The sequence below is a fragment of the Choloepus didactylus genome, chromosome 16 (assembly GCF_015220235.1).
Source record: "Choloepus didactylus isolate mChoDid1 chromosome 16, mChoDid1.pri, whole genome shotgun sequence".
Taxonomy (NCBI): domain Eukaryota; kingdom Metazoa; phylum Chordata; class Mammalia; order Pilosa; family Megalonychidae; genus Choloepus; species Choloepus didactylus.
Genome location: NC_051322.1, coordinates 72,600,413 through 72,626,934, shown reverse-complemented (window position 1 = coordinate 72,626,934; position 26,522 = coordinate 72,600,413). Strand labels below are relative to the sequence as shown.

General features: G+C 35.5%; 1 protein-coding gene across 2 annotated transcripts; it reads left to right on the top strand.

Annotated features, from left to right (window-relative positions):
- The first annotated feature begins 143 nt into the window (after nucleotides 1–143).
- Nucleotides 144–21,489, top strand: CEP76 (centrosomal protein 76). Of its 2 annotated transcripts, none has more exons than XM_037806317.1 (12): nucleotides 144–284; nucleotides 1,967–2,095; nucleotides 3,187–3,268; nucleotides 3,866–4,090; nucleotides 5,170–5,355; nucleotides 6,452–6,549; nucleotides 7,415–7,543; nucleotides 12,311–12,499; nucleotides 16,153–16,319; nucleotides 17,206–17,539; nucleotides 19,449–19,666; nucleotides 20,092–21,489. In XM_037806317.1, the coding sequence occupies exons 1-12, from the start codon at nucleotides 222–224 to the stop codon at nucleotides 20,228–20,230; spliced, it is 1,959 nt and encodes a 652-aa protein (XP_037662245.1). In that variant the 5' UTR covers nucleotides 144–221; the 3' UTR covers nucleotides 20,231–21,489. The 2 variants fall into 2 exon arrangements, with proteins under 2 accessions (XP_037662245.1, XP_037662244.1); XM_037806316.1 differs by having other exon boundaries at nucleotides 1,967–2,122.
- The last annotated feature ends 5,033 nt before the right edge of the window (nucleotides 21,490–26,522 follow it).

Genomic DNA, 26,522 nt, shown 5'->3' with positions numbered 1-26,522 from the left:
GCGGGGTCCTTTGCCTCCCCTGGCGCCGGGCGTGGGGCCTTCCAGGGCTGTGCCTGTACGGCAGGCAGGGGCGGGCCCGGGGCGGGGTTGCGCGGGTCCCGTCAGGCGTGGCGCGGGCAGCCCTCCTGGCGCCTCCGGGGTGGGTAGGCGGTTGGGAGGCCGTTCTCAGCCGGTTCTGCAGGGGGCGGCTGCCGGGTGTGTGAAGCCTGTGTCCCATCAGCATGTCGCTGCCTCCGGAGAAGGCCACCGAGCTGAAGCAGCTCATCCACCAGCAGCTGAACAAGGTGAAGATGCCGCGGGCTGGGGCAGGGTCGGGGCAGGGCCGGGCCGGGCAGGGATAGGGGTCGGGGCCGGGCCGAGGCCGAGGCCGGGGCAGGGGCAAGGGCAGGGCGGAAGCGAGAGCAGGGGCAGGGCCAGGTCAGAACCCGGGCTGGACCGCGGCTGGGGCAGGGCAGGGCATGGGCGGGGGCCGAGGTCCCGGGCCGCAGTCGGGGCGAGGGTGGGGCTGGGACAGGGCAGGTCGTTTCAGGGTCCGCGCAGGACTAGGTCTGGATCGGTGCTGGGGGCAGGGGCAGGTCTGGACTGGGCAGGGTCGGGGCAGGACTAAATCTGGTTGGATGCTGGGGCAAAGTCAGAGTCAGGGCAGAGCTAGGGGCCAGGGCCGAGGTCGGGGTAGGGCAGGACCGGGGTCGGGGCGAGGGTTGGGGCTGGGACAGGGCAGGGCAGGGGCGGGGGCGGGTCGGTGCAGGACTAGGTCTGGATGGGTGCTGGGGGCCGGGGCAGGAGCAGGGCAGGGCTACGGACCCGGGCCGAAGTCGGGGCAGGGCTAGGGGTCAAGGCCGGTGTGGGGGCTGGGGCGGAGGCTGAGGCTGGGGCAGGGTCGGGGCGGGGCGGGGGCCGGGGCCGGGGGCAGGGCAGACCAAGCCGAGGCCGGGCCAGTACTCCAAAGCAGGTCAGAGGATGAAACCGGCCGAAGAAGTGCTAGGGCGATTTTGGTATTATAGGACGGCTGTGCAAATGATGTTTTTTTGAGTGATTTCTGATAGCCGGAGAGAGGAAGATGTGTTTGAACCAGGTGTTTTATATTCAGAAATCAGAAGACGGAATTACTTTAAAGGTGAAAATAGGCATGTCATTGAAGTTGAGCCAGTAGCTTAAAGCAGCAATTCTCAAAGAAATCAGGAAAGAGAAATTACTAAAGTGACTGTAAAGACAGTGTTCTGGATACTTTGGGGCCCAAGAAAGACATTGAGTCTTTGAGGTGCTCAACTGAAAGCAAAAAGATGAAGTAAGAAAACTGGAGATTGAAATAATTTTATTTAATAAAAGCTACCATTTATTGTGCACTTGTATGCCAGGCTTTATGCTAGGTGTTTAGCATCTTTTATTTAATCCTCGTAACAATCTTAAGAGAAGGTAGTCTTTTTCCCATTTTATGTAGGAGGGAACAGATTCGAAAAGGGAAAATAAGTTAACTCAAGGTTACACATCTACTAAACTGAAAGCTGTAATTCAAACTTTAATCTGCCCTCTCCAGGCCTCTGTTCTTTTCACTATACTGTACTCTCTCACAAAATATACATTGTAATTGAGTATCATTTGTGGGGAGATGATAACAAAGACAATAGATAGCCAATAGAGTTTATTTCTAGAATTTGTACTGGAATTTTCATCTTTTAAAAAATTATACTTTGTTTTTTCCTTTTAAAAAGTCTACTTGTATTGTCATTGAATTGTGGTTACAATTTATAATAAGATTGTAACCACAATTTTACATTTACTGTTACCTTGTGAAGCCTAAAAGTCAGGCTCCCTAGATGTAGTCTCTTGATCTTCCCCTCCCCTTATTTTTTTCTTTATTACTTTAAGTTAGCATTTTAAAAAGAAACTAAGTGCTACTATGTGGCTGCTTTCATACCTGTGCTTATTAGGAGTAAAACAAATGTAATGCAAATTTTCTACATAGATGGATGTCCACGGCAGAATAAGAGAAATCCTTGCTGAGACCATACGTGAAGAATTAGCACCTGATCAACAACAGTTATCAACAGAGGATTTGATCAAAGCCCTTAGACGTCGAGGAATCATTGATGATGTAATGAAAGAACTTACTTTTGTTACTGTGAGTAATCATTTAGGGAAAAAAAAATTGAGAGTGTAAGTAAATTCTTATGCTTTCCACTTTTTAGGGTCCATATTTGGGACCCCTCCTTTTAGTAGAACCACTTTAAAATTAGGCTGTTTTGTCTAGTGATATCCTTGTTTCAACTATAAGCTAGTACAATCCTTGAGCAGAGCAAATAGCATTATACATCAAAGAAATTGGAGTTACATACCCTATTCCTCTTTCCACAGTAGCAGAATTTGCTCTGGTTATTCACTAGGGTCTGAAACTTTAAATATACATATTTTAGTCAAATTGGTTCACTATGGCAAAGTTCTTTTTCATTAAACTTGTTTTGTATTTTTTTTGATTGACAAACTTATTTTTTAAATAAATAGACGTTTCGGAGACTATATTTTCTATGACTAACAAATTATAAATTTCTTTAAGAAAATAATTGCTTGAGGACTCTCAAATCTTTTCGTACAAATAGGTCGGTTTAGTGGCATGTTAGCCTCTCAGTGCACAATTAATAAGTAGGCCTTCTTTTGAAAATGAGGCAATAATTAGAAACTGTGACCTCAATACCTGGGTAATATAACAAAAAATTGAAATGGACATGATAATACATCAGGGAATAAGTATTTTAATAAAGTATCCTTTTTTGGTTTTTGTGGTTTATAAACCTACTTGTTATAAAAATTGACCTAGTAACAGCTTTTGCTGTGTGACTGCCACTTCCTTACTAAAATTAGTTCTTGATAGAACACAAACTAAATGCTATATGAGGTTTAGAGAGAGTTTAACTTTGCAGTATTAAGGGTTTGCTTTTAGCACTTCTGTGGATGGCACTGTTTGAAGACAATTTTAATTACTTAGTATTAGGAGTGACCAGTTGAATCATCTTTTATGGAGGCTTTTAAGATTTCATTATTGCAATTATGTTAGGAAAATAAGGGAGTTTTGGTGGGGACCTTATCCTATCTATTTTTGGTTCAGTGCATTGTCCTATCTTTGGCATTTTGTTCTTTAACCATAAGTTTTGTTTTCTAATTTGTTTTGATTTTTTTCTACCTTTCTAGGACAATGTTGATCAAGAACTCCCTTCCTCTCCAAAACAGCCTGCTTGTTTTACTGATCGACAATCAACTTTGTTAAAAAAAAGTATGTTTATTTTTTAAAAACATTAATTTAGTTGTAGATAGTAATAGATATGATGCGATTTAGTGTTTGGTATTGGATGGTAAACATTTTAGTTCGATCTGTCCAAAATAAAATACTTAAATTTTTGTAGTAATCAGCTAAAAACTTAGATTCAGTTTTGCATGAAGTATATTGGGATTTAATGTACAACACAGTAGAAGCAAAACAAGAATAGATATTTTTTTTGTTTTTTGATAATATCTTTTATGTAGCCTTTTTTTTTTTAATGGTAATATAATTATGACAAGTATACTTGCTTGTTTTTGATAATTGTCTAAGTTGGTTTGTGGAGGTGAAGAAATGTTGGATAGCAGCTAAAAAGAAAAGGTATACTAAGCTTAGTCTCTGATGCCTTCAGTAGCTGGGGGAAAGTGGCCAGAAGAATGTCATTATGTATCTCTTCTTCCCAGTGTGCAAATGATCCTGGTATACAGTAAATTGTTACTCTTTCTCTGTTTTTGCTTTGGTTTTATTCCTGTCAAGTTATTTCCTATTGTCTTAATCACATTCCTCAAGTTATTGTGGCAGTTTCCTCATATATATTGCTACACTTTACAGCTAATATTGATCCAACACGGAGGTATCTTTACCTTCAGGTTTTGGGTGGAAAAGCTTTCTTGGAACATCTGCAAGAACCTGAACCTTTACCTGGACAAGTTTGTTCGACCTTTACTTTATGTTTGCATTTTCGAAACCAACGGTTTCGTTCTAAACCTGTTCCATGTGCCTGTGAACCAGATTTTCGTGATGGCTTTTTACTTGAAGTACACAGAGAAAGCTTAGGTAAGGAAATGGTAAACTGTTGCTTAACTGAGTAAATCCTGGTTAGGTTTTATTATAGAACAACTGTAATAACTTTTGCTAAAAGGAGGGATTTATAATGGATGCTTCTCTCTAGTCTTTTGTTTTACTTTTTCCCTCACTGAGCTTTTCTATTTAAATTTCTTCTGACCATCTTCTTGCTTTTATCTGTTTGCTAATTTACTTTCTCCAGAGATTATTTTTTTTACTGTTTTAATTGTTGTTTCTTTCAGAATAAACATTTATATGCCTGTTATGTTCATGGTACTATGCTAGGTGGGTACTGGGGATACAGTGAAGCCCAAGATAGATTATTCCATCTCATCTCATTTATGAAAGATGGCTATATTTTTGATATTTAACTTTTAAAATTAGGAGTTTAGATCTGAATCTATAACTATCTTATTTTTATAGTTGTAAAATTATAGTACTTAATTCTAGTCAATGTTATACCATATATCTTTCTGTAAAAGTATTTATATAGTTTAATTGCCAGTATAGACATCTTTGTAATACATTTGTAGACGTAACAAAGTGGTAGAATTACACTTTCAGAATTTTTAGATTATTAAGGTGGCTAATACACTACAAAATTTTTTTTTTCTCCCAGAGATAAACCTTAATCTAATAAGGCAGTTAATGGTACAAATTGCTATATCCATGTTTCTGGATTTTCCAGTTTTGTGTGGATAATGCAGTGTTTATTTCTGGATGTTTTAGAAATAAAGGTAGTTTGGGAATTAATGTTGATATATTTGAAGCCTTTTTATTGTAGTGGCGTATACTTTAACTATTTTTTAAGAACAGACGTATCTCTTACAGATCAGAAAGCACTGCTGTGCAGTAAGTGACTAGATAATTTGTCACAATTCCACCAGTCCTCTCAAAAGTTAGTGATAGAAGTAGGACTGTAGTTTTATTCCTAGTTGCATGCTTTCTGAAGCATTACTAAATTATATTATTTGGTTTTATAAAGTTTATTATTTAGTATACTTTTCAATAAAAGTATTTTTATGTTGGCCTAACTGAATATGTAATGTATAATTTTCTTTATGTGCTAGGTGATGGAACTAGAATGGCTGACTCAACAACAATGTTATCAATAAGTGATCCAATTCATATGGTGCTAATCAAAACAGACATATTTGGTGAGACTACTTTAGTAGCATCCTATTTTCTCGAATGGCGATCAGTTTTGGGCTCAGAAAATGGAGTGACCAATCTTACTGTGGAACTTATGGGTGTAGGTATGATGATTTGTGTCACCGTTACTGTTTTATATCCATAATTTGTAAGTACATTTTACATGCCTTTATAAGCCAAAAGGAAACATGTAAGATAAAATTTCATTAGGAGAATTAGAATTGAACTCTGGTATCCTAGTCTTAGGAAATGTCTTGAAGAATAGTATGAGTGTAGCACTTCACTGTCAATCTGTTCTTCTCTTAAAACTTTTCTGGGAAATAAATACAGACGTGGAGGTTTTTTTTTTTTTTTTTCCAGGTTTTCTTTGCATTATATATTATTTATAAGGCTATAGATATTCTTGTCAACTATTTAAAAAAAAAAAGAGCCTCTTCTACTCCAGCACACCTGGGAATACAGTATATCCCACTCAGTGCCAGTGGTTCTTGCAGAATGTGGAGTAGATGGTGTTTTTTCAACCTGTCACAAGTGGGGTATTGAAACCTAGCCACAGAGTTAAACCTGGCCAGTGGGGTGTATAGTTTTACTAATTTAGATTTTGATAAGTCAGACCCTTATCAAGTATAGGGCTTAAATGATAATCATAATAATGTCCAGAAGCAAGCACATTCTGATTCAATAAATAGTTCTGGTGGGAAATACATTTGTTTTCTAATTTTTAAAATCCAAACGTGAAAATTTGTGCTCATATAGGAATGAGGTATATGGGAATTTACTATATGTGACAAATTAAGTAAAGATTATAGAAGCTTTCTTTTTTGTTTTCATGGAGTAAGAATGAGGGGTTCATATTTCTTTGAGTGTGTTTTAATGTAAGTCTGGTTGGCATACATGTTATGAATCCAAAAATTAAGAATCCCAAATCCTTAGGGCCTGAAAGTTCCTTAAAACCTGATTGCAAGCTAAAGAAAATAGATACTCTTCTTATAGTTTGATGAAAATATTTGTAAGAAGTAAAATCTCTACTTTGATTTGGCTTATTTTTAAGATGAATATTAAAGGTGATGTTGAATATTATCTTTATTCCATGTAAGTGGTAAAGTACCAAATTCCTAAATTTTTTGGTTAGACTTTGTCTGAGTAAATATACCTAGTATTGAAAGCTCTGAAGTTCTAAATTTTTATTTGTATTTATAGGCACAGAATCAAAAGTTTCTGTGGGAATTTTAAGTATAAAACTTGAGATGTACCCACCACTCAATCAAACATTATCTCAAGAAGTGGTAAACACACAGGTAAATAATTGGAATTTCTCTCCTCTGTATATTTATTTTTGGAGTTGTATATTTATCTTTCTACCCTAGAAAGTACTCTCTTTTTTAGAAAATTATTTATTAATTAGTTTTTTGATCAGTACCTCAAAGGTTAACAAAAGGAATGAAAAAGAAAATAAACACAAGATTGTTTTTCTAGAGGAGTCTAGTCTAGTCTGGGAAATACAAGGAATATTCACTGAAACAAGATAAGTTACAACATAATAATTACGAAGCTGAAGGGAAGAAAGGAATAGGAGTAGCATCAGAAGGGTGGGATTTTAATAGACGTTTATTGGGGGGGCTTGCTTTGTCATGCTATTTCTGCTCTGTACTCTCATTTCTGTTGTGTGGGGAATTAGTACAGGGAGATGTGATAGAGTGATTACTGAGAGGCTATTTTAGATAGGGGGATTAGGGAAGGTCAGAATGACAAGGAGAACCCGTGCAAAGATTGGGGCCAAACATTCCAGACGTACAGTGGGAACAGCTAGACCCAGAAGGAGTCCTATGAGAGGAAACTGGTGGGCGAGCAGGGAGCGAAGGGGTTGGGGTGGGCAGTGCTGGATCTTAAAGGCCCCGGAGGAATTTTGCAGAGTGATGGGAAACCGTTGAAGTATTTTAGTCAAAGGAATGACAGAATATGATTTATTATTTAAAAACCTCCCTTGGGGAAAAGAGAGACCACTCTGACTGTCATATGGAGAATGGATTGTACGAGAGGGAAGCATCTCTTGTCTAGTCCAGATTGTGGTGGCAGAGATGGAGCGAAGTATTTAGATTTGCTAGTAATTAATTAAGGAAAATGAATAGGAATTGAAAAAATATTATTTTTTCAAATTTTAAGCTTGCTTTGGAACGTCAGAAAACTGCAGAGAGAGAGCGATTGTTTCTCGTATATGCTAAACAGTGGTGGAGAGAATATTTGCAAATTCGACCCTCACACAACTCACGGCTGGTTAAGATTTTTGCACAGGTTTGTAAATTGTATTCTAAAAGTGTCATACCTGTACTTTAGATTTACTGTTGTATATGTAAATTTTACTTAACTTGAATGTATAAAAGGTATTTATTTCAGACAAATGAAACTATTTGTAAAATAGAATGCTAATTTTGTAAGACTCTTTTCACTTCGTAAATGAGTGGCATAAAACAATCTATTTTACTTTTCGATTTCATTAAATTTTGTGTTTTTAAAACTTTTATGGATATATTTGATTTAAAGCAGATGAAAATGCATTTTGTTTAAACTTGGGGCATCTCCTTAACCATTTGGACATTTTGCATTTTTTATGTAAATTTAGCTCTTATGTAGAACTGGGACTCCGGGCACATATATGTTTTGTTAAGGTTTTGTTTTTTTTTCTTTAAGATAAACAGTATTACATGTAGTAATTCTATATAACCAAGCCAGTGACCGGTGCAGTATTTCAGCTATATGTTTCTGCCTCTATTTTTACTGTATCCCAAGCCTCTTTTTTTTTGCATTAGCAAACTAACACAAAATATATGGTCAAATCCATATTTTTTTTTTTGTAAATTCTGAGGAATTATTATAATATTTTATATATGTTCAGCCTCATGTAGATGTTTTTATATGAGTATACTATAGTAGTATTTTGACTTATTTCTTAGATCCTTTTGTATTCCTTGAGCATTACCCTCTTCTCCTGAGACTTGGGGACAGGATAAAAGTGGTTACCCCAGTTTGCTGGTCATGGAAATGAAGGAAACAGCTTCTGGTTTTCCGGCAGCATTGTGTGTTTTGACTAACAGGCAGGCAAGGTAGCAGCAGCTATGTTAGGACAAGGGCAAGGACAGACAAGTAGAATGTAACTGGCCCCTGCTGTCTGCCTGGTGTGAGGTGGTTATTCGTTGCCATGTGGACTCTGGCACCAGTGAGGACTCAGGAGGGGGAGATAGTGGGTCTGAGGAATGGCAGATGAAAGAGGAGGAGGAAGAGGCTGGGATGTGCAGCTAAGGGAATCAAGGAAGTCCTACCTCTTAGAAGTCATCGTAGCATAAGGTGTTTAGTCTCCTAATAACCATATGAGATTGTCCCGTGAGCAGGCATTTACTTTTTGTAAATGCTATGAAGACTGGAGAAGTGAAGAGTCTTCTAAGACGATGGTAGAGTGTGTATTAAGTTGCAGTTTTGACTGCTGCCTCTCTGGTTTGGCTGTGCCACCTCTCTCTGTGTAAACATAGTATATAAAATGTTTCTCACTGTTTCTTCCTCTATTTGACTAGATATAAAATTGTTAGTTAAGGCAGTCTAATTATAAAAACTATAGTTTTAAACCAAAAAATTGTTACACACAGACTGGAAAAGAATGTCCAGTGCCCCCAGGCCCTAGAGGAGATGCCCTAGAGCAGCGCTTTGCAATGGAGCTCTCCGCAGCAATAGGGTGCTCTGTACCTGCATGGTCCCTTCCAGCTGCCCCAAGCACTTGTGGCCCTCAAGCATGTTAAATGTGGCTAGTGTGACTGAGGAACTGATTTTGTGTTTTATTTAATTTTTACGAAACCATATTTAATTTTACTTAATTAAAATTTAAATGGCCATATGAGGTTCTTGGTTTCCTTACTGGGCAGTACAGATTTAGAGACTGAAATATTGAAATTTTCAGTTAGCTTATGGGGATATATTTAGATAGTATTAAAAATATATGATTCCTGGGGATGAATCTGGACATGGCATCGTGGGATTGAGAACATCTTCTTAACCAAAAGGGGGATGTGAAATGAAACGAAATAAAGCTTCAGTGGCTGAGAGATTTCAAATGGAGTCAAGAAGTCACTCTGGTGAGCATTCTTATGCACTATATAGATAAACATTTTTTAGGTTTCAATGTATTGGAATAGCTAGAAGTAAATACTTGAAACTACCAAACTCCAACCCAGTAGCCTTGACTCTTGAAGATGACTGTGTAACAATGTAGCTTACAAGGGGTGACAGTGTAATTGTGAAAACCTTGTGGATTGCACTCCCTTTATCCAGTGTATGGACAGATGAGTAGAAGAATGGGGACAAAAACTAAATGAAAAATAGGGTGGAATGGGGGGATGATTTGAGTGTTCTTTTTCTTTTTCTTTTTTATTCTTATTCTGATTCTTTCTGGTGTAAGGAAAATGTTCAAGACTAGATTAGGGTGATAAAAAAAGTGACTATTCAAAAGCACTCTCAAAAACACACACATACACACACAAAAAACACGTATGGCACTATCCTAGAAAAAATTCAGGACTTTGGGTTGCTGTGATGAGATACATGATGATGTTTGTGTTCTAAGATGCTACTGTTGATGATAGATTTGGGCAAACTCATCCACTTTTCATGTACTCGTCCTTTTCTTACCTATTAGAAGAGTTGTGAGAATAAGGCTAACTTGTCCACATGAGGATTGAATTAATGACCTTTATCTGAACCAAAAATCTGTAGAATTATCAGGGTCATCATACATAATAAATCCATTCTTCTTTTTATCCCCCTGAGTTGGTTTTGCTGTAACACAATAATAGCTCATTTAATGATGGCTTTGGAATTTTTAGTGCAAGAAATTCTAAAATGTTACGAAAATTGAACTGAAAGAGCAATAATTTTTAAGAAAATGTTATAAATAAAAGGATTGAGGATATCCTTTTAACGTTCAGATTATGATCTCAGTACTCAATGTTCTCATACTACACTAGAAAATTAGTAATGCCTAGTTAATTGTAAATCATTCCCTACTTCACTCCAAAATGAGAATCATGACTTTCTGTTTTAAAGATGGGTGCCTTCCACAATTACATGGAACTTTGAATAGGAAGTGAGATATGGTAGGTTAGTATAGGTTAGAGTGAAACAGTGACACATCCAAAAGTAATTTGGGCAGAGAATAAAAAATATATTTACAGCCTCCCCCCCTTTCCCCCCCGCCCCAAGGAGCTGGGGGAAGGTGCAGAAGTGTTGGACTTCCTCACCTGGAGTGGTGTTGATGTTGTCACAAACATTGGGACTGGCAGTTTGATGTGCCGAGCCCTCGATTGTGGGACTTGCCCTTATGAAGCTCGTTACTGCAAAGGAGAGGCTAAACTTGCATATAATTGTGCCTAAGAGTCTCCCCATGAGTACCTCTTTGTTGCTCAGATGTGGCCCTCTCTCTCTCTAACTGAGCCACCTCGGCAGGTGAACTCACTGCCCTCCCCGCTACATGGGACCCGACTCCCAGGGGTGTAAATGTCCCTGGCAACCCAGGATATGACTCCTGGGGATGAATCTGGATGTGGCATAGTAGGATTGAGAATATCTTCTTGACCAAAAGGGGAATGCAAAATGAGACAAAATAGTTTCAGTGGCTGAGAGATTTCAAATGGAGTCGAGAGGTCACTCTGGTGGACATTCTTATGCACTGTATAGATAACACCTCTTAAGTTTTAATGTATTAGAATAGCTAGAAGTAAGTACCTGAAACTACCAAACTCCAACCCAGTAGTCTAGACTCCTGAAGATGATTATATAATAATGTAGATTACAAGGGGTGACAGTGTGATTGTGAAAACCTTGTGGATCACACTCCCTTTAGTGTATGGATGGATGAGTAGAAAAATGGGGATAAAAACTAAATGACAAATAGGGTGGGATGGGGGGGATGGTTTGGGTGTTCTTTTTTTTACTTTTATTTTTTATTCTTATTCTTTCTGATGTAAAGAAAATGTTCAGAAATAGATTGTGGTGATGAATGCCTAAACTATATGATCGTACTGTGAACAGTTGATTGTATACCATGGATGATTGTATGGTATATGAATATATTTAAAAAAAACTGAATTTAAAAAAAAAATGGGTGCCTTGTGGAGTTGAGAATCATGGTGTGAGTGGAAATTTTAGTAGTCGTTTTGTTCTGCAACGTATACAAACTCACGATTTTTCTCAATGAGGGTAAATGATAGGTGAATGCTTTTTCTTGTCAAAATATGGGATTAGGGCAGAGAAGGGATGTTTTCGTGGAGTGAAAAGATATCAGTGTTTCCTATAATTCATTCTGGTGGTACTTGTGTTGGCTCAGGTAGGTTTTATTTCCTAAGGAACCTTAATAGAGTGTTAATTATCCCTGAGTCCTGAAGAGTAAGTGGTCCTTTTACTTTGCTGTCTCAGGAATCACGGAGAAGGAGGATATGGGCTTTGATAGCATTAACTCTAAAGACACTGGCAGGCAGTCATCAGACATCTCCGTATGCACAGTAATTTTTCAGCAAAGCACTGGGATACATCTTGTGTTTACAATATAAGATGTTTTCCTAAAACTGTTTTCAAAACTCTGCCTTTGATTGACTTGGTTAACAAATCAGTTTCCTATGGATCTCCGAGTGTGATGTCCCTAATAGAAACACTCAAAATCGCTGATATGTCAGTCAATCCTAAAAGTTATTTGTTTTCTTTGAATATATATTATTAAATTCTGTTTGATAATATGAAAGAGCTCTCGCAGCTTTGGAGTCCTACAGGTCTGGGTTTGAATCCTGAAGCTGTAGCTTCAGTTTCTGCATCTATGAAATGAAAATATTAGAGATGCCAGGAGGATTGAAATAGAAAGGGTATGCACAGCACTCAGCAGCCTTGGGCTGTATATGAGGCAAGCACTCTGTAAACGGCATTGGGAATTATTTTATCCCACATTAATGTGTCATAAGGAAAGGTGCTAACATGGGAGACGATTAATCTGTCATTACAAATGATGTTTCCCCCCTCCTCTTCCAGGATGAAAATGGGGTAAATAGACCTGTCTGTTCCTATGTTAAACCACTTCGAGCTGGACGACTTCTGGATACTCCAAGGCAAGCAGCAAGATTTGTTAATGTCCTTGGTTATGAAAGAGCCCCCGTTATTGGAGGAGGAGGTAAACAGGAACAGTGGTGCACTCTGCTGGCCTTTCTCTGTAGAAACAAGGTATCATTTGTGCATAATAGAATTAAATAGCAGTAAATCATTGCTACCCTTGAGTTTATAGTACAGTTTTAAAAGAATTAACCTAGAAGAAATGTACATATTATTAACTTGAACAAGTCAGAATCTTTTTTCCATTTTCATAACATTTAAATGTCAATACATAAATAAAACACTTACCTTTATTTTCTCATTTTTTTCATAACATTTAAATGTCAATACATAAATAAAACACTTACCTTTATTTTCTCATTTTGTTTTTTATTTCACTTACTGTTATCCCTGTGAGGGACATACAAGTCCTGTAGTGTCATTTTAGAAATGTGGAAAACAAGATACAAAGGTAAAGTTAGCAGTGAGTTGGAGACAGTTCCAGGATCACAACCATGGTCTTCTAATCCTATTCATTTGTTAAAATTTGCTTAGGTAATTCTTTTTTTTTTTTTTTTTAAATAAAGCAGTTGTAGGTTTACAGAAAAGTCATGCAGAAAGTACAGAGTTCCCTTGTAACCCCCCCCCCCACTCTCACACACAGTGTTCCCCATTAACATTTGGCATTAGAGTGGTACCTTTGTAACAATTGATGAAGCAATATTATTATAATTATGCTATTATATCCTAATGTAATATTATGTTATCTCCTTTACTGATATGTCCATAGTTTACATTAGGGTTCACTCTTTGTGTTGTGCAGTTCTATGGGTTTTTAAACTTTTTATTCTGGTAACATATACAAACTAAAATTTCCCATTTTAACCACTTTCAAATATACAATTCAGTGATATTATTTACATTTCATAGTGTTGTGCTACCATCTTCACCATTCTTTACCAGAACTTCTCATCACCCCAAACAAAAACTCCCTACCAATAAAGCATCAATTCCTACTCCCTGCCCCCACTCCAGCCACTGGTAACTTGTATTCTAGTTTCTGACTTTTTGAATTTGCATATTCTAATTCTTTTGTATAAGTGAGATCATACAATGTTTGTCCTTCTGTGTCTGGCTTATTTCACTCAGTATGATGTCTTCAAGGTTCCTCCATGTTGTCACACGTGTCAGGACTTCATTCTATTTTTAATGGCTGAATAATAGTCCGTTGTATGTATATACCACATTGTGTTTATCCGTTCATCAGTTGATGGACGTTAAGTAATATGTAATACATTTTTTAAATGCAACTTTATTGAGATGTATTCACATACCATATAATCATCCAAAGTGTACAGTTGTTCACAGTATCATCATTGCCACAATTTTTGAAATTTTCATTACTCCAAAAAAATAATAAAGAATAAAAATAAAAGTAAAAAAGAACACCAAAAACATCCCCTCCTTCTCTCCTCCCTTATTATTGATTTACTTTTTGTCTCCATTTTTCTACTCATCTGTCCATACACTAGATAAATGGAGTGTGAGCCACAAGGTTTTCACAATCATGCATTCACACCATATAAGCTATTTAGTTATACAATTGTCTTCAAGAATCCAGGCTACTGGATTGCACTTCAAACCTAAAAAGGGATATCTCTATAATGTATAAGAATAACCTCCAGAATGACCTCTCGACTCCATTTGAAATCTGTCAGCCACTGAAACTTAATTTTCTTTCATTTCTCTTCCCCCTTTTGGTCAAGAAGGCTTTCTCAATCCCATGATAGGTAATACATTTTTAAAAGGAGAAGATGACAATACACAATGAATGTGGAAAGATAATCTTGAAATTGCAGGGTATTTTGTTTAGCTCCAAATATAAGTATATATTTAAGAATATGTATAAATTTATGAATGTTAAAGTTTTTAATAAATTGATTTCAATAAATTAATTTTATAGATTATAGAATGTTTCCTAATCTGCATTCTAAAAAACATTGATATGATAATAAACAAGTAAGACTATTTTTAGCATTCAAATTCCATTGAAACAGTAAAGAAAAACAGAAGTTTCCTTAGTGTATTATTGTTTTGAAGCTATTTTGTTCTGTCTGAGGCTGTATAAATAGTGTGGGTATTCACAAGGTACAGGTTACACAGTGGAAGAAACCGTATGGGTGGGAGATTGATTTGTCAGTGGGAAAGATTGATAGTTGAACATTACTTATCAAAAAAGTTATTTTGATTTATTCCCGAGTTACGGTCCTCAAAAGTTGTGTGCATGGATTTTAAATTTCAAATATAGTAAGAATGCCACATATTTAAAATTATTACGTAAATAAGTCTTTTGTAAAGCTGATAATTACTCCTTTTATTCACTATTTTGTTTTTGTCTACCTAGGTTTCTTTGAAGAGATAACACACTTTAAAGTAGATGCTTCAAAATATTTAAACATTTAAAATGTTGTTTCACATTGTTGTGGCATTACAACATTAAAAAATTTCACAAGTGGAAACTTCATCCATAATTGTTTTCTCAGTATTAGCTCTTTTATATTTTTCTTTATCTTCATATATATTATCATTTTTTTCATAATTATGATGTAGATAATGTTTTTTGTCCTGCTTTATAATTTAGCATTATGCTATGAACATTTTTCCATGTGTTCCTACAATCTTTATGATTTCAATCTTTTGGTGGCTGAATAGGTTTTCCTGAGTTGATATAGAAAATCGACTTAACTGTTTCCTTAATTATAGAAATTGTTTCATTTGACCGTGTAAGGCTTGCTTTCAATTTTTTGATACTATTGTGTATGAATTTTTGCATTGAGTTTGAGCATATTTTAATTCTTATTATAAATTAATTTTTTAGGACAGAATCTCAGAACAAAAATTACTAGGTCTAAATGGTTGGGTAATATGTTTTTAACAATGAATTTAAAAATTATAAAATGCTGTTTTATTACACTTAATGTTTTAAAAAAGCAGTGTTGTGCCACTAATGCAAACTCTTTTGGAAAAGAAATATCCCTCATTCTAACACTCAACAGTTAGTTTGCTTTTGCATATTACCTATTTTCTTCCTTTATTTATATACATATTTTTATATAAGTGCAGCATACTATTTAATATTTTAATAATGCTTTTTTCACAGAACATATTTATCAGATATTTTCTATTGTTTTTAGTAGTCTTATAATTTTTAAAAGGTTTGTATAAGCAATATAACCATATCAAAGAGAAAATGGAAATTAGAGGGGAAAAAATTACATATGATTCTACCCTAATAATGGCCATTGTTGTCATTTTATTAGTTTTCTTTGCATTTTTCCTATGTATGTACTTTTTAAAAATTATGATGCAAAGATACTGTAAGTCATTTTAATTTAAATTTTGAGTATTTTTACTTTTATTTGTATTTCCCACTGTACGATTTCTTGACTTGTCCTTTTTATCTATTCATCTATTGAAATCTTACTGCTCTTTTTTCTGTGTTTCATGAGTTATTTATAAACTTTTGAATCTGAATGCCCCCTATTAAAGAGTACACCTTATGACTATCAGATTAGTGGGCACAAATTTTGTAAGATAATTTAGACTCTTAAAATTGGCATATTCTCTTTGTGTTCCACATTGTTTCAGCTTAACAATGGACTAATGATTAAAAGTAAAAAAATATTTATTAATACTTTTTTTAACTGTAATTTCATATTTAAGTATTTAATGAGGAAACAGTAAAGGAGGAGTCAATACTTAGTTCTATCTCACTGACCTCCTAGGGTGACTGTGAAGACCATGCGAATCTCTTGTGCAGCCTGCTTCTTGGCTATGGACTGGAGGCCTTTGTCTGTGTGGGGACAAAGGCCAAAGGAGTACCTCATGCCTGGGTGATGACTTGTGGCACGGATGGAACCATCACTTTCTGGGAGAGTTTAACAGGACACAGGCGAGTGAAATAAGTTTAAAAGAGTTTTAAAATGAAGATGTAAATGGTTTAAATTAAAAGTTCTTTGTTCATATTGACAATACTCAAAGGTTCATACTAAGAATTTTAGTTATTTGTCTTTATACCCAATAAAATAGTCTTTGCTAGCATGATATTGGTAAATATAAATATTTAGTTTTCCTTATAAATTATTTTCTATAAATATTATGTATTTTGTATAAAAATTAGTTTTTTATAATTGGCATATATTTTTTGGTCTAGTTGTAAATCATGATTTCTTTTGAAAATTTGATATGGTCACCAGTTCCCTGTTGGTAAATCCACCAGATGTTTTTTTTCAGTTCTTTAGCCTGTCATCTGATTTTGAAAGAGTTGAGCACTCGCTCCTTTCTGGAACAGTCTCTTCCCTTGCTTCCCTGATATCATGGCCCTTCAGTTTTCATTCTTCCTCTCTGGCTGTCTTTGTTCTCAGTTTTTCTTCGTCTTGTCTTTAAATGTTGGAGTTCCTAAAGCCACGGCCCTGGGCCCTCTTCCCATGTTATGGTCTTTCTCCCTGATTGATAATTGTTTGCCAGTTGTGCCTACTAATGTATAGCTGAATTATTTTAATTGGGTTATCTGAGATTAACTTTTTCTCTTAACAATATGCATAAAGTATATTCTAATGTTAAAGGGTTAAAGTTGGTTTCTATATCATAGAAGATGTACCATAAAATTAATATAGAGTAATCAAATTGTGGAAATATAATAAGGAAAATCAAATATAAACTCTAGCACTGGGAAATAGTTAAGGTCTTAAGTGTAAGAATAATTTTTTCCTCAGTGAGATGCTGCCTTCTTACTTTTTAAGTTCTCATTATATGAAATTATCATTTAATTTTTTTAGGTACATCCACAAACCTATCAATCCTGATGAACCTCCACTTGCTGAACAGCCCAAACCGTTGTACCCATATCGAACAATTGGTTGTGTTTTCAATCATCAGATGTTCCTGGGAAATTGTCAGCCCTCTGACTCAGTAGAAGTCTGTGTATTTGATCTGAATGATGAATCCAAATGGAAACCCATGAGTGAAGAAGCAATTAAATCTGTGTGTGCTCCAGGAGCTACAACATCACTTCCTCCCTTCCCACCTCTGTGTGAGTCCATGATAGACGCCTCAGGAACAAGCAATGAAATGGAAATGCAACTTAGGCTTCTAGTGTCAGAGCACAGGAAGGTAATGAACAATGAAAGAGTGTAGTTTTGTCAATTTAAAATTTATTTCTGTATTTAACAAAAAATTTTTTTGGTGTGTACTATAGGGCCAAACTCTGTTCTAGCCCTGAACAAAGAAAATATGGTCCTTACCCTTAAGAGCTTATAATTTAAAAATTCATTAGAGTTAAGTTCTGAGACTGAAAAATTTTCAAATTTACTAATACTTCTAGAATTTATTACTTCCTCCTTGAAATGAAATGTGGTGGATTTGTTCACATCTTGGTGTCAGCCATTTGCTGAATTCCACTATTTGGATTTCCTCTTTATTCATATCATTCCCCCATTTAACAAATTGGATTATACTTTTTTCATGCAGTTTTGGTTTATTTCCAGGTTTACTTCTGTTTGTTTTGTGTTTCTATTACACCCAGTTGGGTAGATGTAAAATGATATCCTCATTCTGGCTTTAATTTGCATTTCCCTGGTTCCTAATGAGATTGAGCCTCTTGTTTATTAGCCATTTCAGTTTCTTCTTTTGTAAAGTGCTTTGAAGAAGACCCCCAAAGCACTAATCTTTTTATGAAAATATTAATGTATTTTGTTACATTAAAGTTAAGAACTGTTTTTCAAAAGGAACCCTTAAGAGAGTGAAAGATAAGCCTTGGAGTAGGAAAATTTACTTGCAGCATACACAGCCAACAGAGAACTAGAATTCAAAATTCCTGCAAAAGATTTATTTCTAATTCACTCTTTGGGTTTTCCTCCCTATAGGACTCCCCACCTTGGCTGAGCCCTGTTTTCCACATTCCTTGAGGCCATCAAGGCAAACTGTTTTATGAAATATGTTCTCTGGGTTCCCAGTTACTCCTAGCTTTGTCCCACTCATTTACTCTTAGTTTATTCACTTGCCAACTCATCAAAGCATTTAAAAATAGGTTTGGAGAAATCTTTAATCTGGCATTTGCAGTAGGTTTTCTGCAGTTGGGCTCACCAGGGCGCCTTGTCCATTATCCTGCTGGAAATGCAGACCTGGGTCGCTGTCCTTCCTCCATCTCTCTCGTACTGCCTGTCAGCTTTCTTTTCCTAGGCCCTGCTTACAAGTGAAACCAGCACAAGAATTATAGTGCACAAAGAAAGCACAGCTGTGCTGCATGCCAGTGTTGATCACTGGTTAAGTTAATGGTGCTTGTAAACCAGCGAGTGAGATTCAAGTTTTTGTTGGTTTGTTTTATCATGGTAACATATATTTAACATAAAACTTGCCATTTTGACCATTTTTAAGTATACAATTTAATGGTGTTAATTACTTTTACAGTGTTGTGCTACCATTGCCACCTTACATTACTAAAGCTTTTTTATCACCCAAAACAGAAACTCTTTCCCTATGAGGCAGTAACTTCCCTTTCTGTCTCCTTTCAGTCCCTGGTAATCCTCTGATCTTCTCTCTGCATTTGTTTACACTAGATATTTCATATAAGTGGAATGCTATTAAAATTTTGCCACAGGAAGAGTATAGATAATCATGGACCTTTGGGTTCTCTTGTGATCAGTTAAAAATTAAATTGGGATCTCAGAATTCAGTGGCACTCTGTGTCTTCTATGTTAGAACCACCGTATAAGGTCTTTTCTAGTAAATGCTTCTTTATGTCTCTACAATGGGATTTTGGGCCTTCTTGAACATCATCGTATTAAATGTTTTTTTGGTTATTTCTCTAAGAAGTAAAACCTGATGTCTATATTCCTTTTATTTTTTTATTTTATTTTTATTTATGTGCATCCCTGTAATAATCAATATAATATTTTAAAAATTATGACACGTTTACAGAATCTTTTCTTGGCATATATTAAAATAATCAACATTTTTATTATAATTGGTTTCTTAAGTCTAAATATATTTCACTTCTCCTTCCCTCTTTTGATTGCTGTAGGATCTTGGCCTCACTACTGTTTGGGAAGACCAGCTTTCCTATCTTCTGTCGCCAGCTTTGGCTTCTTATGAATTTGAGCGTACGACAAGCATATCTGCAGGCAATGAAGAATTTCAAGATGCCATAAGGAGGGCTGTGCCTGATGGTCATACGTTTAAAGGGTTCCCAATACATTTTGTATACAGAAATGCGAGACGTGCATTTGCTACCTGTCTTCGGTAAGGTATAATTTATGGAACCATAATTATTTCTAGCTTAGGAATCTTAGTGATCAGTTAGTCTAGTAGTTGTTTAGGAATGACATCAGAATTACATGGGGAACTTTTACAAAATATACATGACACACAGATTTTGATTCATTTGGTCTGAAATTTAGTCCTAGTTAGATATGTCTTGGAATAAATTCCCTGGTGAATTTAGGTGTAGTCTCAACTGAAAATCTCTGATCTTGTCTGGTGTAATTTTTTCAATTTATGTACCGTGGGGAAAGAGTCTATAATTTGAATAATTAGACCAAAATTACAGAGCTGCTGGTAGCAGAGACAGGATTTTAAATATTTATTTTAAATACCAATTTACTTGGAAATAAGAAAGTAAAGTCTGTGTTCACTTCCTCATTGAATAATTTTCATTTCTTATATAGATCTCCTTTCTGTGAAGAAATAATCTGTTGCCGTGGAGACCAAGTGCGACTGGCAGTTCGTGTCCGAGTGTTTACTTACCCCGAATCTGCATGTGCTGTGTGGATCATGTTTGCTTGTAAATATCGCTCGGTATTATAGGGCTATTATACACATTGTCCACTACTAGCTGTTTAGAGTTTTCTTAGTTTAAAATCACAATCTGGCTTGGATGTCATATTTCAATTTTGTATATACCTGACTGATAATGTTTGCAAAAATAATGATGTGTATATTTAAAAATTAAGGATGAAAAACTTGTATAAATCTGAGTGGGATTTAGTATAAATTAAGTGTGTCTTCTGTTTTAATAAATACTACTTTGTTTATGGGTATTCAGTAGTTTAAATATGAATATAACTTTACTCAGTTATCTTTACACTAATAGTAATCAGAAAGATATTTCTCTAAGGGTTTGAGCCATAGTAAAATCAATAATGATAATTAATTTTCATAGGTTTAATAGGATTATTTTATACAAATAAAGAGAAATTAACCTCATAATAGGTTTATTTATTACATAGGTGAAAATGCATTTTGATGGATTATGACATGTGGTATACCAGTGGCCCTAGGGATATTTGTGACTTTTTAGGGATTTTTGGTAGTTTGAAGCAAGAGTAGGGAAAAAACTAATACAGAAAAGCATTTGTGTTAATGACAAAACAAACCTCACATGAAAGTACATAAATAATTTGTAAATATCAGTTTTATTCATTATAAAAATGAGTTGGGTATTTTAGAAAAAACTTTGTTGTACCCCTTTGTTATGACATTGGTAAATTGTTTTCTATAGTTCATATTGGCTGTCTGTTGCTGATTTTCTGTATTCAAAGGATTCTTTACTCTTTCATGGGTTCCACCTTCTTGAACCTCCCTCCCCCTTTTCTTTCACCATGGTGATAAAAGCATCTGAGTATATGACTAATGTTAAGTCAGAGAATCATTTTGTGAAGCCCCTGAAAACAAACATATGTGAGTGATTCTATGCTGATATTTATCTTAAAATTGAACAAGTTTTAAAAGTTAATTTTAAAAGCAGAGCAAAAGTGAGCACTGGTAAAATATAGCAATTTGACCTTTTGCAAGAAGCTACGTGGGATATAAGTGACAGGTTTGGTAGTCCATTCGGCATCTTGTACCTGGTTTCTTTTTTTCTATTTTTTTTTGATACAGTTTTATTGAGGTATATTCACATACCCTACAATCTTCCACAGTGTACAGTAAGTTATTCGCAGTGCCATCATATAGTTGTGCATTCATCACCAGAATCAATTTTTGAACGTTTTCCTTATTCCAGAAGAAATAAAAATAAAAGTGAAAAAGAACACCTAAAACATTCCATCCCCCATCCCACCCTATTTTTCGTTTAGTTTTTGTCCCCCTTTTTCTACTCATCTGTCCATACACTGGATAATGGGAGTGTGAGTCAAGAGGTTTTCACAATCACACAGTCACACCATGTAAGCTACGTAGTTATGCCATCGCCTTAAGAAGCAAGGCTACTGGGTTGCAGTTTGACAGTTTCAGATATTTCCTTCTAGCTATTCCAACATGCCAAAAACTAAAAATTGATATCTATGTAGCGCATAAGAATGCCCTCCAGAGTGACCTCTTGTGCCGGGTTTCTGATTTATTTCCTTCATCCGTTGATCTCCTTAACAAAGGAACTGTATACCAGTTGACTATGCAAGTTATTAATTGTTTTCATCATTTTAATTCACCACTGCAAAGGATTTAATATTTTATAAAAATTATAATCTAAAGGAATCGTAAAATTTTTTTCTTAATTTTATTTATGAAAAAATAATTATGATTTAATTTGTTTTAAATGTCTGAAAATACTTTTTTCTTCTACCAATTCTTCATTGAAAAAGATAATCAGATTTTTCTCATCAGGCTGTCATGACTTGAGAATTAGCAAAATAAGAAGATATTTTTATTAGGTTGCCAAAATTACATATGGAGCTATCAACAGAAAGAAAATCGCTTATAACTATATATAACGTACACAGAGGCATGCTACATTAGGATCGAGGCCGTATTAAAATTAAGGCTTGGCTTCCTGCCTCAATGTACCAGAGTACCACATGTATTTCAAGTGTTCTTTTGGTCTACATTCTAAAATAAATTTGCTTTTTATGCCCTAATAGAGTCTGGCATGAATGAATATTTTTCTTTAAAGATGGTTTATTTCAAAAGATTATTTCAGTGCATTTATCACTAGAATTCTGCTATTCCCTTCTTACTAATTTTCTTTTCAAAAATTAAACTCAACTTGTATAATTAGCTCTGTCATAAAAGCTGTTTTTCTATTAAAAACAAAATGTTTTTCTAATATAATGTCTGTAGTGCGTTCTTTTTTACAATATGTGCACTAACATTGTCCTCTCTATATTATTATATGTATATAATATAAAAATATGTTTATTTGTTAGAAAAGTATCAGAAACATAGAAACTTCATTTTTCATTATTCAGGCATGAACCTGCTTGACAAAACATATTAAATTAAATTCAAACTAACTGAACACCCCAAGTGCCCTTCAAATTTTTTCTGGTGTTGAGGTGTACATATTTAGCTATGATCTGCAAAAACACATTTATAACCTGGCAGTTATGGAAAGTACACACATTTGAAACCCATTTTTCTACTTTATAACAAGCACAAAGTTGTAGGCAAATGAAGTATTGGCTTTATATTTGAAGAAAAAAAAATGCTCCTTTAAGTAATAGTTCTGTGCCAGGTAGCTGATTATCAGAAGATGTTAGTGATGAGCCTGAACTGACTCACACTCCTGATTTCAAGCCCTACTAAACAGGAAAATAGACTGTAGTCTGCAATTTGATAATTATTTCTTTGACTCTTAGATAATAATTAAGTCCTTTCTACTAAGTACATATGTATAGGAATTAGAGCATCTCTTTTAACATGTGCTAAACTGCTTTCTAGCAGTTGGTATTTGAGAAATAATTTGAGATTAGCTAAAGGCTATATAAGGTCTTGAAAACAAAGCAGCCAAACATATAAATTAGAAGCCATCCAATTTTGGAAAGACTGAACATAGTGTTTATGGCATATTCTACATTTTAAGCACACGTTCAGTTGTAATCATTGATGTATTACAATAGGGCTACTGAATGCTGTTTAATATTTTCTTCTGAGATTTTGGCTGACATATTTCACTGTAATTAAATTTGACATGGTGTGTGAATTAACTATTTGAGACAAGTGTTGAAATAGTCACTAGTAGAAGGATTGCTAGCTGGCAGTTTCTCTGATTCTACTAATTTAGACTTGTGCTTAGTACCCCAAAACATGTTTTCTAGTGTTCTTGAAGTAGCTAGTTTATATATATGTGTGTATATATGTGTGTGTGTGTGTGTGTGTATATATACACATATATATGTATATATATACCTGATCAAAACCAGAGTCTTAACTACCTTTGTGCTCTCTATTTTTGGTGTGATTTAATATTTCATGGCCTGGAATCAGGATTTTGGACTTGAAAAGAAGCTTAGGGTTTCCATTCCACTTTATACAGACTAATGAAATGGAGATCTAGAAAACTTAAATTTCCTGTCCAAGGGTACATATTTCTTGTGGCAGATCAGTTCTAGCACTCAAGTTCTGACTTTGCTTACTTCTTTTTGCATATCTCTGAAAGCACAAACGTGAGTTTTTCTCTCTGCAGGAGTGGCTTATTGGGTATGACCAATCAACCATCCAACCAGTAATGTTGAAAATTTTCATGCTGATGTTGCTGCTGTCTTCTCTGTTAAAAGGCAGGGTGAGGGGTGGTGATGGTTTGCTCACTCCTCAGACCACTGTTCTCATCTTAGTGGTTCTACCCAAGAGGTAGGATGTGGAACGTATCTGTCTCTTAAGGAAACTGTCACATGGTCTGTAAAGAATTACACTGATACATAAAGTATCAAGTCATCTACAAGTGGGGCCTGGGGAAGCTGAGTCCCCAAGAGCGGCAGTGAGCTTCCTAAGATTTCTTTTTGTGTGGTAGGTCAATAAAGGAAGACAGGTAGAATTCTACTACTTGATAACTTTAGGAGAGAATGAGTCAATGACCGACATCCTTGAATAGTGAGTCTGTGTCTGTAAACACCTAGTCATATTTGGTCTGTATTTGGAGAGAATTAATTCTCCAGTCCATTCACAAATTAGGTGTAACTGGCCAGGTATTTAACTTTTACAAAATCTCTGCCAAAGTGAACGGTGAGAGATTTGGTGAGTGGACTTGACAACTTTGTGAAAAATCAATTGGCCATAGATGTGTGGGTTTATTTCTGTTCTCTCAATTCTATACCATTGGCCTCTGTGTATCTTTCTCCCAGTACCACCCTGTCTGAATTATCATTGTTTGTAGTAAGTTTTGAACTCAGAAAATGTGAGTCCTCCTACTTTATTCTTTCTCAAGATTGTTTTGACTATCCTGGGTCACTCACAATTCCATTTGAATTTAGAATCAATTTGTTAGTTTGTCCAAGGAAGTCATCTGGGATTGTGATAGGAATCTGTAGATAAATTTGGGAGTATTGCCATCTTAATGTTAAGGCCTCCACTCCATGAACATGGAATGTTTTCCCATTTATTTAGATCTTCTTTAATTTCTTTCAACAATATTTTGTAGTTTTCCAAGTTTAAGTTTTGCATTTCTTTTGTTAAATTGATTTGTATTTTATTCCTTTTGATGCTGCTGTAAAGATAAATAGTTCTCATTTCTGATTGTTCATTGCATGTTGTATAGAAATATAATTCATTTTTTAATTGATTTTGTATCCTGCAACCTTGCTTAATTCATTTTAGTTGTAGATTTTTAAATGACTTCTTAGGATTTTCTATGTGAAAAATCATGTCACCTGTGAATAGAGAAAGTTTTACTTCTTTCCAACTTGGATGCCTTTTATTTATTTAGTTTCTTTTGTCTAATTGCCCTGACGGAAGCTCAAGCACAATGTTGAATAGAAGCAGTGAGAGTAGGTAGTCTTGTCTTTTTCCTGATCTTAGGGGGAAAGCGTCTAATTTTCACCATTTAGTATGATGTTAGCTGTGGTTTTTTTGTAGATTCTGTTTGTCTGGTTGAGGAAGTTCCTTTCTATTGCTAGTTCATTTAGTGTTTTTAGCCATGATAGGGTATTGGATTTTGTCAAATGCTTTTTCTACATCTATATGATTTTTAATTTTTATTCTGTTGATATGATGTATTACATTAACCGATTTTCAGATGTTAAATCAACCTTGCATTCCTGGGTAAATCACAATTGGTTGTGGTATATAATTCTTTTTATAAATTGTTGAGTTCAGTTTGTTAGTAATTTATTGAGGATTTTTATCCATATTTGTAGGAGATACTGATCTGAAATTTTCTTTTCTTGTGAAACCTGTCTGGGTATTGTGGGGACATTTGCCCCATGAAATGATTTGGGAATTATTTCTCCTGCTGCTACTTACTCTTCTGAAAGGGTTTGTGCTCCTGAGGCTTTGTTCATTTTTCTTCATTCTTCTTTCTGCTCCTAAGACTGGATGATTTCAATTGTCTTTTACTTAAGTTCACTGACTGTTTCTTCTGCCAGCTCCAGTCTGTTATTGATCCTTCTTGGGAAATTTTTAGTTTTGTTACTGTGGTCTTCAGCTCTGTTTGGTCCCTTTTCATGGTTTCTCTTTATTGACATTCTCTTTGTGCTAATCTGTCGTTTTTCTGATTTCCTTTACTCTTTATCCATGTTTTCCTTTAGCTCTTTGAGCATATGAAGGACCCTTTTTTAAAAAAATCTTTATCTGGTATGTCCAAGTTCTGGTCTTGCTCATATATGGTTTCTAAGTATTTATCCTGCTCCTTTGCATGAGCCAATGTTTCCAGTTCTTTTGTAGGTTTTGTAATCTTTTGTTGTAACCTGGACATTTTGATATTTTAATGTTTTTCTCTGAAGTTTAGATACTGAGACATCTGTTCCTTAGGCTTGTATCCAGCAAGTATTATGACAGAGATTTCCTTGAATGCCAGAATGCCAGGAGCTAACAACAACAACAACAAAAAATACAGAAAAAAAAAAAAAAAAAAAATCACCTTTTTCAGTATTTGCATATTGGCCTGTGTGAGTGCTGTCTTTCAGAGCTTATCTCTCCTTGCAATAAGTTTACAGAATAGCCCAAGGCACAAGTGGAAAGCCCTCCCTCATCTTTCCTGTGCATGTATCTTGTCTTAGGCATGCACATATAGTCCTGGGAATCCCCTCGTATACGCAGATCCATTGTCCCCTTTGTCCTGTCTCCTGTACTGCATTGCATAACCCACAGCCCACAAACCTTTGCCCCCAACAGCTGTAATCTGACTGCTCTCTGACAGCATTCTGTAAAAGAGCTCAGTGAGCTGCTT